This window comes from Megascapheus bottae, chromosome 10 (assembly GCF_031878675.1).
Source record: "Megascapheus bottae isolate mThoBot1 chromosome 10, mThoBot2.hap1, whole genome shotgun sequence".
NCBI lineage: Eukaryota > Metazoa > Chordata > Mammalia > Rodentia > Geomyidae > Megascapheus > Megascapheus bottae.
Window position 1 is genome coordinate 56,847,790 of NC_143518.1, and position 12,390 is coordinate 56,860,179.

Consider the following 12,390-nt stretch of genomic DNA (forward strand, 5'->3'; position numbering starts at 1 on the left):
GATTCAAAGCCAGCCCAGGCGGGAATGTCTGTGAGACTTTCATCTCCAATTAACCACCAGAAAACTGAAGTAGTGTGTGTGGGCCAAAGTTAATAGAGTGTTGGCCTACAGCAAAAAAGTTCAGGGACAGTGCTCAGGGCTCGAGTTCAAGGCCCATGATCAGCAACAACAAAAACAAAAAGTAAATGTGAATTAAAAAATGTAATCATGGGGCCAGGAGCGTGGCCTAGTGGTAGCGTGCTTGCCTAGCATGCACAAAGACCTGGGTTCAATTCCTCAGTACCACATACACAGAGATAGCCAGAAATGGTACTGTGGCTCAGGTGGCAGAGCACTAGCCTTGAGTAAAAAGTGTCCAAGGACAGTGCCCAGATCCTGAGTTCAAGCCTCGGGACCTGGGGGTGGGGGAATCCCTTCAACTGCCTAGCTTCTACCCACTTGTTTTGTCTGATCAACTCTTCCTCTGCTCAGGGATTCTGCACCTGTAAACCAGGTAGGAAGGTACCATTTCCATCACCTAGTGTGCCAGCTATGTGCAGCTCACTTCCATGACCTTACTACAACCCAGCCTAGCAAATGTTATCCCCCACCACCAATGGGAGGAAAGACACAGTCAATGCCATTATAGACTAAGTGAACAACTAGTAGGAGATCCCTGCCTCCCCCTGATCACAATGGCAGGGTGCCTGAGGGGCCTGAGCCCCAGAAAAGTCTCAGTGGTCAGAGGTGGATGGGAGCTGGAGTGGGCTGTCGCTCTCTATACTAATCCCATACCTGAGCCCAGAAGGGCAAGTCACAGCTCTCTGGGGGAACCCTAGCTTCGGAAAGGGTTAAGAGGACTCTTCCTAAATGCCAGCCCTCCCTCAGCTCTCCCACATCTGCCTTGTGGGCTTAATGAGAAACCCAGGCGCTTCATAAGGCACGGTACAAACAGAGTCTGGGCGCCACTAACGTTTTCAGCAGAGAGGCCCCGCACTGCCAGTGCTTCATGGAAGATAAGTGAGTGGAAAGAGGTGGTTTTGACACAGGCAGCCAGCAGCAGGATTTTTTGCGGCAGTGGAGTGTGAGCTCCGCCCCTACAAAAAGCCGGAATCCAGGCTCCTCAGCCCCTCTCTTCACCATACTTGATTAGGAATTTGGGGGCGGGCCCTGGCCTGGCACAGACCCGCACACTCTCAGTTCTGCACCTCTCTCTTCTTCTCTCTCACACGTTCTGTTCTTTCTCCAGCCCCAGGAGGCCAGACTAAGGGACGTGGTCACTTTCCGAAAGCTCCAACCCAAGGTAAGTTCTGGCATTTGGCTTGGGATTCTTGTCTTTTTGTAATTGCACTGAAGAAATAAAGGAAATGAACTGGCAGGAGAAACGATTCCTCCCTACCTGAACCGTGACCCTGGGGACGGTGGAGAGGGCAAGGGAAAGAGGAGAGATGGGTCCTGCCTGAAGCCTCTCTCCTGATAGCTCTTTTGCGGGTGCTGGGAACCTCCAATTTGTAAGCATGTCCACCAGAATTTCTTCTTAGCTACTCACAAATCCCACCAGCATGCTGGAGGGTACCCCAGCATGCCCCTATAATGGCTCATGTAGAGGGGTCTTAGTATCCAAATGTTGCTTGGAGGGGCAAGATTTGTGTGTGTGTGTGTGTGTGTGTGTGTGTGTGTGTGTGTGTGTGTCTGTGTGTCTGTGTGTCTGTGTGTCTCTGTCTATGTCTGTGGGTGCTGGAGTAAAAGAAAGAGAATAAAATTACGAATTGGCCACATCCTGGGAGTTATGGCTCATGGGGCTCCTTCTTCCCTCCTTGGCTTTGGGAAGAGAAGAGCACCAGAGCTCCTGAGTCCGCTCCCTGAGGCTGGAGAGTGACAGTCACACTGTATGGGCTCTGGGTACAGGCAAGTCTGTCCATTATGGTCCTGAAGCAGCATTGCCAAGGAGATGGCATGCGGTGGGGATATTCGCTGGCTCCCCACCAAGCCCTTCCAGCAGCTGTGGCTCTAAAGAAGCCACAGTAGCTGGGCACACAACCCTGAAAAGCTGTATCTTCAAGAGGAAGGTGGCTTTCTTCTGCCAAGGTGCCCGATCTGGAGGAAGAAGAAGGAATGGAGACAGAGGCCCACTGTGCCAGCCCTCCAGACAGCCACCTCGGTCCTACAGCAGCATGGAAAAATGTGCTCTTGGCAGTAGGCCGTGCCTTCCATCTTTTCTTCCTGGCCAAGCCCAGAGACCGGCCAGAGTGCCCAGGCACTGGGCAGTTGGGTCTGTGTCTCAGAAACACTGTGGCTCTTTGTTTGAGGCCCAAGGCTGCCCAAGGATGAGCCAGGGCGCCTGTTCTCCAGAGCCCAGGGGCCAGTGGGATGACGTGGGCCTGAGAGACCTGCTTTCAGGAAAAAGATCTGGAGGGTTAGGTGACTAGTGGGGACTTAGATGAGCCGTCTCAGTCAGGGCCCTGCTCAGCTGCTCATTAGATTCCAACATTAGTGCTCTACCATGTGAGCCACAGAGCCACTTTGGGCTTTTTCAGAGTGTTTGTTGGAGTGAGAGTCTCATGGACTTTTCTTCCCCAGGCTGGCTTCAAACTGTGATCCTCAGATCTCTCTAAGTAGCTAGGATTACAGGCGTGAGCCACCAATGTTGGGCACATTGGTTTTTATGTTCCTCACTTTCTCCTGTCCACAAGAAAAATCCAGCAAGGCCTAATGGCAAGATGGGGCTACTCAGGACTTCCAGGCCAAGACTGGTTCTAAGCTTTCTCTGCTCATCTCTAAGCTTTCTAAGCTCATCTCTCACAGGTAATGCTCTGTCCACATGCTTCACAGTGCATGATGGGTTATCTGGCACTCACAGTAGGGTAGTCAAGCCTGATATGCCATTCTGGGTCTCTCTTCTGCCATAGCTTCCGTTTCCCTCACATAGGATCCCACACCCCATGCTTCTCCCTGAACTAGCCCTATTCTCTCACTGTCATAAGCACCAAGCTTCCTGGAATTGTGAGGGGCCTTCAGGGATCAACTGTCATTGCTGGGCTGGTAGCTCCGGATAAGAAAGAAGGTGCTGGAACCCGTCCTAGGCCACCTTTGCCTGGGCGTACCCTAGAGCCTCCATGTCTGTTCCTGTCTAGGGCTCCTCGCTTGTTCATTGTCTGTCCTCCCCAGTCTCCATGCATGAGCAGGGCAGCACGGCAGGGAGAGAAGAGTGACCCAGAGCCTTACACACTCAGTGGCAACTCTAGAAGCCAGGTGCCATGCCCAGTGCCACGCCTCCAGCTGGAGAAGATTTGCAGCTATTGAAGGAGAACCTGAGCAGCCACAAAATGCTAAGCTAAGAGTTGTCTCACCCAGCCCTCTAAAGAGTGGCCCGGGCCTAGCAGTGGCTGCAGAGGAACCATCCCCCTCCCCCCCCCCTGCCCCCTGCACACTTGGCCAGACCATCCTGGCCCAGGAGACTAAGCAATCTCCCACAAGCAGCTCAGATCTCCCCTTTGGCTGCCCTAAGCCACTGCTGGAGGTCCCCTGGAGACATGGAAAGAGCCAGAGAACTTACCATTTGAACCCTCAGAAAACATTATGCCCCTGAGTGTCCCTACTGGATTCGAATTCAGGTCTGAAGAAAATCCCATCACTTCTAAGCATCGTGCACGCACACATGTGCACACACACACACACACACACACACACGGGCATACACACAATACCGCCTGTATTACACACCCTCCTGTCATACCAGCCATTGGGTAGGCCCTATCAAACACACACATACACACATGTATACACACATACGGTCATGGGCTCCCCTGTTTCAGGGTACTCATGGTCCCTCAGAACCTGCCCCTCCTAGCAGCCTCCCTCCTTCCCTCCTGGTTCTTCTCATCTCTCCCTGGGCAGGGCCGAAGGCAGTTCACTGGCCCCAGGTTAGGGGAGCACTGGGAAGAGAGCCCCAGGAGAGAAGCAGGACTCCAGCTCTGGGTCCCTGACCTGGGCAGTGCCATCTGCCCAGCTGGTGCCATCCTCCATTGCCCTCTCTCCGCCCTGCAGGCAGACGATGCAGTGGGCCGGCCTCCTGCTGCTGGTGGGGCTCTGCTGCCTGTGCCAGGGGCAGTACGAGGAGGACTCCCACTGGTGGTTCCAGTACCTCCGCAGCCAGCAGTCGGCCTACGATGACCCCTACGACCCCTACCCCTACGAGCCCGCCGACCCCTACCCCTACCCCTACGGAGTGGACGACGGGGGCCCGGCCTACTTCTATGGCTCCCCATCTCCCCCGGAGCCCCGCGACTGCCCCCAGGAGTGCGACTGCCCCCCCAACTTCCCCACGGCCATGTACTGTGACAACCGCAACCTCAAGTACCTGCCCTTTGTGCCCTCCCGCATGAAGTATGTCTACTTCCAGAACAACCAGATCTCCGCCATCCAGGAGGGTGTGTTTGACAACGCCACGGGCCTGCTGTGGGTGGCCCTCCACGGAAACCAGATCACCAGCGACAAGGTGGGCAGGAGGGTCTTCTCCAAGCTGAGGCAGCTGGAGCGGCTCTACCTGGACCACAACAACCTGACCCGGATGCCCGGGCCGCTGCCCCGCTCCCTGCGGGAACTCCACCTCGACCACAACCAGATCTCCAGGGTCCCCAACAACGCCCTGGAGGGCCTGGAGAACCTCACCGCGCTCTACCTGCAGCACAACGAGATCCAGGAGGTGGGCAGCTCCATGCGGGGGCTCCGGTCCCTCATCCTGCTGGACCTCAGCTACAATCACCTCCGCAGGGTGCCCGACGGGCTGCCCTCCGCCCTCGAGCAGCTCTACCTGGAGCACAACAACGTCTACACGGTCCCCGACAGCTATTTCCGGGGCTCCCCCAAGCTGCTGTACGTGCGGCTGTCCCACAACAGTCTCACCAACAGCGGCCTGGCCACCAACACCTTCAACTCCAGCAGCCTCCTGGAGCTTGACCTGTCCTACAACCAGCTCCAGAAGATCCCCCCGGTCAACACCAACCTGGAGAACCTGTACCTCCAGGGCAACAGGATTAACGGTGAGGCCTTGGCAGGGCAGGCGGGTGGAGGGAGTGGAAACCCACACAGCCCAATCAAAGGGTGGAAGGGAAGCCTCGTGGAGCTGGGTGTGGTGGCACATGCCTGTAATACAGCCACACGGGTAGGGCTATCTGGAGCTTGAGGTCAGCCCCGGAAGCGTAGTGAGACCCTTAAAAACAAAAATGCACAGCAAAAGGGCTGGAGAGGGGCTCAAGTGGTAGAGTGCTTGTCTAGTGAGAGGTCCTGAGTTCAAGTCCCAGTACCACCAAGAGAACACACAAGCCATAGCCTTGTACAGGAGGTGCAGGAAGTACCCATTCAGGTTCCACCCCTAAGGAACTAGGCTGGGAGTGGGATCCAAAGAGGATTTCCCAGAAGAGCTGAGTGTCAGTCTAAGGCTCCAGAGGAATATGTGCGAGGGCTATGGGGGGGGGAGGGGGGCGGTAAACGTAACAGCTGCTGTGTAACCAGGTGCTGCTCTCAGAGCTGGCTCTGGCTAGTTCTCCCTGGAGTCCAAGGAGCCCCAGGTGGCTGAGCAGAGAACCCACAAGGTGGTGGGGAGGGGGCATGGTTCCCTGGCCCTCCCAGGCTCCTGCACAACAGATCTGCATCCACCTGCATCCCAGATGGAATTGCTGCTTCCCACTGCCTTCCTCTTAGAATCTTGTGTTCAGAACTTGCTTACATGCCTGCAGGACTCGATGCTTTCCTCTCTGCTGGAAGGTTCTGAGCCAGCGTTTAACCTCCCCTCTCTGGGGCAAAGTCCTCTGCTCTCCCAGGAGGGGACACGGGTAATGACCACACAGAGGGCTTTGAAGTACAGCCTGCTGAGAAGGTAGGCAGGGAAAGCACACAGGGAGAGGAGGCCTCTCTCCCCACCCCACAGATCAGTCCTTTAGCAAGGAGCCAGAGAGAGGCCCACTTGGGCCTGGGAGGGGAATACAGAAGGCCCAGGCAGGATGGAGCACTGACTGTCTGGCCCTTTCATCTGAGATTCGAGACACTACTGACTACAAACTGATTTGAGTTTAAAGCCTCTCTTTCTTGGTGTTTCTTGGGGTGTTCTTGTTCCTGGGGTAATGCTGAGGGTCCTTAGAGGAGTCTGAAAGATATTGCATGCTGGGAAAGCTTCACATTTGCCCCTGACTTTACATCCGTCTTCACAGTTACCTGTCACTTGTTCTGAATTTCCTCTCTTTGGAAATGTTTCATGATGCGCTGGGGGTGCGGCTCAGGTGGTAAAGCAAGTTGCAAGTCCTTGCCAAGCAATGATCAACTATCTAGCAAGTTTGAGGCCCTGAATTTAAGACCCAGTGTTAAAAAGAAAGGGGGTGGAGAAGGAAGGAAGGAAGGAAGAAAGGAAGGAAGGAAGGAAGGAAGGAGGGAAGGAAGGAAGGAAGGAAGGGAAAAAAAGAAAAAAGGCACAGTATGTGCTGAGCTCCATCCAAGTGTGACCATGAAAATGTAATATCAAAAACAGCCATCCTAAGCCGGGCACGGTGGCTCATGCCTGTAATCCTAGCTACTCAGGAGGCTGAGATCTGAAGATCTCAGTTCAAAGCCAACCCAGGCACTATGAAGCCATGAGACTCTCATCTCCAATTAATCGTTAGAAAATGGAAACTGGGGCTATGGCTCAAGGATAGGGTGATAGCCTTGAGCTGAAGAGCTCAGGGACAGTACCCAGGCCCAGAGTTCAAGCCCCATGACCAAAACAAAAACAAACAAACAAACAAAACAGCTATCCTGTCCAAGAGTCCCTTAGTGCCAGGCCTGGTGGCTCACATCTGTAATCCTACCTACTCAGTAGATTTGATTATTGCAGTTCAAAGCCAACCCTGGACAGGAAAGTCCATAACACTCTTATCTTTCACTAGCCAGCAAAAGACCAGAAGTGGAGTTGTGGCTTAAGTGGTTGAGTTCTAACTCTAAGCAAAAAAGCTAAGGGACAGCAACCAGGCCCTGAGTTTTAGTCCCAGGACCAACACACACACACACACACACACACACACACACACACACACACATCTCACCTTTCTGCGTTCCTGTGGATTCACATCTGGGCCTCCCACAAGCTGGTGGGAAAATAAACTGCTTCCACAAGCAGCTCCAGGTCCTGCAAGAGAGTTCTCTGTTCAGACAACCTGAACATTTCTAGGGCCTTCCATTTGTACAAAGTTAAAGTCTAATTCCTTTCCTGGTTATCTTATTCTGCCCTCTCACCCCACCCCTGCCCCCATCTTCTCTCTCAAAAAACAACTCCAAGGCCTTACTGGTCTTAAAGCAAGCAACAAAACTATGCCAAGTGCTTAATCCTGGGGGCATGGCACATAACTTTAAAACATTACATGGTAACCATTGTCAGCTTTCTTCCCATGAGCACTTTGAAGAAGACACATCTGGGCTGGAGATGTGGCTCAAATGCTAGAACACTTGCCTAGCAGGATGAGTCCCTGAAAACCAACCCCAGTACAGCAAGGAGAGGGAAGGAAAGAGAAGGGAAGGGGAAGAGAGGGGAGGGGAAGGGGAAGAGCAAGAGAGGGAAGGGGAGGGAAGGGAAAGGAGAACAGCTCTTGTTGTTAATGATTTTGTTGTTGGTTTTTGTGTTCTCCTCCCCTCCCAATTGAAAGATGGGGAAACTGAGGCCAGAGAAGAAAAAGCCGTCTTTCCAGGTCACCCAGACCTTATAGTGCCAAGCCCAGAGCGCCTGTCTTCAGCCTCAAAGGCCCTGACCCAGACCCCTGGCAGGACGCAGCCCCCTCCCCAGCTCTGTCTCCCCTCCTAGGGGGACTGAGGGCAGTCCCTACACAGCCAGCTGGGGACAAGGCGGTGGGGAGTGGGGAAAGCCTGCTTTGAGGGAGCCCCTGGCATGCAAGGGGGACCAGTCAATCCCCACCTCTTCTCCCTTCCCTGCTGGCCCTCCCCTCCCTCTCCCTCCAGAGTCAGCCTCAGTTTTTCCAGCCTGGCAACAGGGAGGCAGCAGGCATCAGGAAAGTTATTCAGAAGCAGTGGACCCAGGGTAGCTGGGCGGGTACCAGGGGGAGTTTGGAAAGACTTAGGTCAGTATTTAATCTGTGCTGGAAAATGTTGTCCCTGCCCAATTCCTGGGAAGCTGCTGCCCAGTGTGGTCAGTCTATAGACACATAAATGCTGTGTGTCTAGTTCCTCTAAGTCAGACTGTACTAATGTGCCCACAGCTGGAATCAGGAACTCAGCAGACCATCTGGGGTCTGTGGGCTCCAAGTGGGAGCACGGGAGGGGGGGTCCTCTACCTGTTGTTCAGCTTCCATAGAGCTGGCATTGACTTTGAATGGATCCACAAGGCCTCTAGGCCCCTCCGATGATACAGACCCAGCCTCTAAACACACTCTGTCCCCAGCCTGCCCATCGCATTGGCCCCCTGGACAAAGCAGCCACAAGCATTCCAGGTCTTCACCACCACCCTGCTCTCCCCCCCCCCCCCCCCGGTGTGGATTTCCTCCTGGACTTTGGCGTATTGTGTCGTGTGCTTCAGTTCAGCCTCCTCAGTCTCTCCCAGTAGAATTTCAGTCAGTTCTTAAGACTAAGTGTATCTGGTAATGCAGGCCAAGCAGAGTGAAGCACGCCTAGATTCTCAGCACTCCAGGGGCAAAGGCAAGAGGATCGCAGGTTCAAGGCCAGCCTAGACTATGTAGCAACTCAATTGATAATGCTAATTTCAAACACTTCCCTCCTCAGCATGTTCATACCTGTGATCTCGACTACTCAGGAGGCTGAGATCTGGAGGACAGTGGTTTGAAGTCAGTCCAGACAGAAAAGTCATTAAGATTCCATCTCCAAAAAATAACCAGCAAAAAAACCCCACGACTGGAGGCATGGCTCAAGCAGTAGAGCTCCAAGCAAGCAGCTTGAGTTTCCAGCTTGCTTTAACCTCAGAGCCTGGCTCTCACAGATACTCAGACACATCGGCAACCTCCTCACAGCTCTAGCACAGCTTGTCTCTCAGCCCAGGGTTTCTGTCTTTCATTTCCTGCCACTTTCCCAGTCTGCAAAGTGGCAGGAGATCTTGAGGATGGAAGCCCTCCCATCTCCCATCTTCCCTCTCAGGCAATTCAGCAACGCTCTCTCCCTCTCTAAAAGCAATCAAGCACTTCAAAGCTCTGGTGCCACTCTGGTGCCACTCTGCTTCCCTCTGCTGCCCATAAACAGAAAGAACAAAAGCAAGCGGTGTCAGGAAGGATAGTCAAGGACATTCATGAGTCCCTGAGCTATGAAGCTGAGCTGCAGCAGCAGGTACAGCCCTCTCCTGTTCCTAGTCCCGAGTCCACCTGTGCCAGGTACATCCAATCCTGAGGAACATCGACCCCCGCCCCCCAACAACCTCCCCAACTTCCATCCTGGGCATCTTCATCCAAGCAGCTTCAAGGAAGCCATGTCAGCCAGGCAGCAGTGGCTCAGGCCTGTAATCGCACATATGCCGCAGACTGAGATCTGGAGATCATGTTGGAAAGCCAGCCTAATCAGGGAAGTCGGTGAGACTCCAGTTCACCACTAGAAAGCCAGAGGTGGCACTGCATGTAGCTCAAAGTGGTAGAGCTCTCGCCTTGAGCAAAAAGATCTCAGGGACAGGGCCCTGGGCTCCAGCCTGGGGACACACACACACAGAGGCTGTACTTCCGATCTGTGATCTGGAATTCTCAGGTCCTGCCCGCCCCTCCTGTCTCCTCAGAGTTCTCCATCAGCAGCTTCTGCACGGTGGTGGATGTCGTGAACTTCTCCAAGCTGCAGGTGCTGCGTCTGGACGGCAATGAGATCCAGCGCAGCGCTCTGCCCGTGGACGCGCCCCTCTGCCTGCGCCTGGCCAGCCTCATCGAGATCTGAGCCCCGGCCCCTGGCCCACAGCCCCAACACACCCACTGCATTCAGCTTGCTGGTTTGGCTTTTGCTGGGAGGTCTGGCTCAGTCCTCCGGTGACAGAGCTCTGTGGGCTCCTCTTCAGCGTCTCCCCTCTAGGTGGGATCAGGGACTGGACAGGTTTCTGCTGACGGTATAGGCAAAAAGCTGTCTGTTCCCCAGTGACAAGACAGGGAGTGGATGGAATCATCCTAAGTCCTGGCCCCGGAATCTCACGAATGTTGAGTTCTCTTGGGTGAATTAAAGTCATGGCAGTTGAAGAGTCGCTTGAGCAATCTAGCGCATAACCTTAATTCTCAAGCAATCTCCGGCTTTCTCTGCCAGCAGCCCTGTGCTCCTGCGGGTTCTCTGCTTCTATTGATCCCTCCTCCAAACACTCTGGCCCAGCCACCTCCTCCCTTTCCTCCCCCTCTCTCCTCCCCCCTTCTTTCCATCTCATCCACTTAGCCCTGCTTTACAGAGGGCTCTTCTGTCCCTGCCTGAAGCAGCCAGGAGACCCCAAGGCATGAGGGCTGCCTGGCAACCAATGAGGAGAGCCCCGCTCTTTTCTCTCGGGTCCCCTATGGAAAGCCACCAGATAGGCCATCACCAGTGGGGTGAAGGTGGTCACAAGCAGCTGCAGGAGGGGGCACGGCCTGGGCCAGGATGCCTTGATGAGGTTCTGTATTCGAAGCTGGGCGGCTCTTTGGAAGGAGGTCTGACTTCAAAGGAGAGGCCAGACCGGTGGTCATTTTCATAACCCACAGCCAATTAGCTAGACTGAAGGACTGTCTTGGCGTTTCATCCTGCCTGCATGCTCCGCTTCCCCACGTACACACCGAGCCTCAAAGATGGAGGCCGTGCGGTTTTCAAAGCACGAGCAAGACAGCCTTTTCCTTTCATCTAGGCAGGAAGGCTTGATATGCTGAAAGGAAAGACAGACTCCAACCAGCTCCCAGTGTGCCCTGCTGGCCCGGAGGAGGGGGTGCGGTCATCTCTGGGAACTGATTTTCCTAAGGCCAGCGTTCAAAGTGCCAGCCAGCTCTGCTGAGAGTGCTCGCCGGGCTCAGCAGCCCTCGCTTGCTTCCACCCCTTCTTCTAAGATGCCTCGGGTCCTGAATCACTTGGCTGCAGAGCAGTTACTTCTTTTCAGATCTCAAATATAATGTCGGGCTGAACCCAGCTGTTCTTCTGGGGTTCAGTCATCTGACAGCCAGAGGCAAGAACCCACTGGGGATATTCAGCCCCAGTGCAGCCCACCCCCGATACCAGGACACCCCCTGATTCCACTTCTGTTTGCCAGCAGCTTCTCCAGAAAGGGAAGAAGGGGAGGAGGGAAAGGAAGAGGGGGTCCTAGACTTCCTTCTTGGCTCCAGATCCTAAAATCCACAAAAGCCAAACCAGCTCATTTCAACAGAGAGCTCTGATGCCCGGGGCCAGGCCGCCCTTCCCCCAGGCTCTTCAGAAAGCATCTGCATCACCTTCATGTCCCTTATTATAAAGGATTCTCATTACAGGAAAGGCATGCATGGTGGCTAACCTGACCAATAAAGTTATTTTACGAGCGCATGTTTGGGAGTGGAGTCATCGACAGCAGACAGGAACCACGTACACTCACCCCCAGCTTGGACTGGGTAAGCTTTCTCTTTTCTATTCTGTTTGGGAAGACGGAGCTAAGAACTTCATGTATAAACTCTCAGGTTGGTAAACATTGCACTCCCGAAGTCCATCTGTAAGCCTGTCAACACAACAACCAACATGTTCCTTTCTGTTGGAATTCTCCCATGATGAGCCAACTGGGTTTTACTTCTCAGTGATTTTAACATTTTTTCCCCTCTCCGTCCACCATTCTCTCTTGTCCATCCATTCTGGCCCTGGATATTGTGTCTTAACTCCTATCGCCCTCTAGTGGCCACTGTGTTAAACTGAAGGCAGCCCCGGGCAGCCAAGCCCAATTGAAAGACAGTGTCGCAGCTCCTGAGTGCATTCCTCCAGCCAGATGTGCTAGGGGCTTAGCAGATGCTATGAACAGGCTGTGTTTGCCCCCCCCTTCAGGATGATCCACTATCTTCTGACAGGGAAATGACAATAGCCATTGACCAAGTACTAATGCAGGCCAATAGCATACCTATCGTTTCCTGAGTGTCACAATTAATTCCTTCTTAATGCGGGGACCATGAATTTGAGTGTGATTGTCTGGAGCCTGAGTTAGGAAGGATGATCAGAAGAGAGCCGTAACCAAGGCCACAGTCCTCTCTCCTGGAGAGCAAGCCAGGCCCCGCTGCCCTGAGGCACCAGAGGGAGGAGAGACGGAATTCCCCAAACTACACAGAGTGCAGTCCTTGCCCTGGCTCTCAGTCCAGCGCATTACCACAGACACAACAAGACAAGAAAGACCATCCCTCAGGCTCTGCTGCCTCTTTCCTGAGGATGCAATGAGATCAGGGGTTATTATTGTGTGCCAGAAGCTTTGTGTATGTTAACTTACCTCATTTA

The 12,390-nt window shown here is 53.9% G+C and overlaps 1 protein-coding gene across 2 annotated transcripts; it reads left to right on the forward strand.

The window, feature by feature from the left end:
- Positions 1–980: 980 nt before the first annotated feature.
- Positions 981–10,031, forward strand: Fmod (fibromodulin). 2 transcript variants are annotated; one of them, XM_090341389.1, is made up of 4 exons: positions 981–999; positions 1,229–1,282; positions 4,027–5,021; positions 9,731–10,031. In XM_090341389.1, exons 3-4 carry the CDS (start codon positions 4,034–4,036, stop codon positions 9,880–9,882), a joined length of 1,140 nt encoding a protein of 379 aa, XP_090197515.1. In that variant the 5' UTR covers positions 981–999; positions 1,229–1,282; positions 4,027–4,033; the 3' UTR covers positions 9,883–10,031. The 2 variants fall into 2 exon arrangements, with proteins under 2 accessions (XP_090197515.1, XP_090197514.1); XM_090341388.1 differs by lacking the exon at positions 981–999 and having other exon boundaries at positions 1,109–1,282.
- Positions 10,032–12,390: the final 2,359 nt, after the last annotated feature.

Coding starts and splice junctions, on each gene's coding strand:
- Fmod (XM_090341389.1), top strand. CDS start 4,034: ATGCAGTGGGCCGGCCTCCTGCTGCTGGTGGGGCTCTGCTGCCTGTGC. Junction 5,022..9,730: donor CCAGGGCAACAGGATTAACG/GTGAGGCCTTGG, acceptor CTGTCTCCTCAG/AGTTCTCCATCAGCAGCTTC.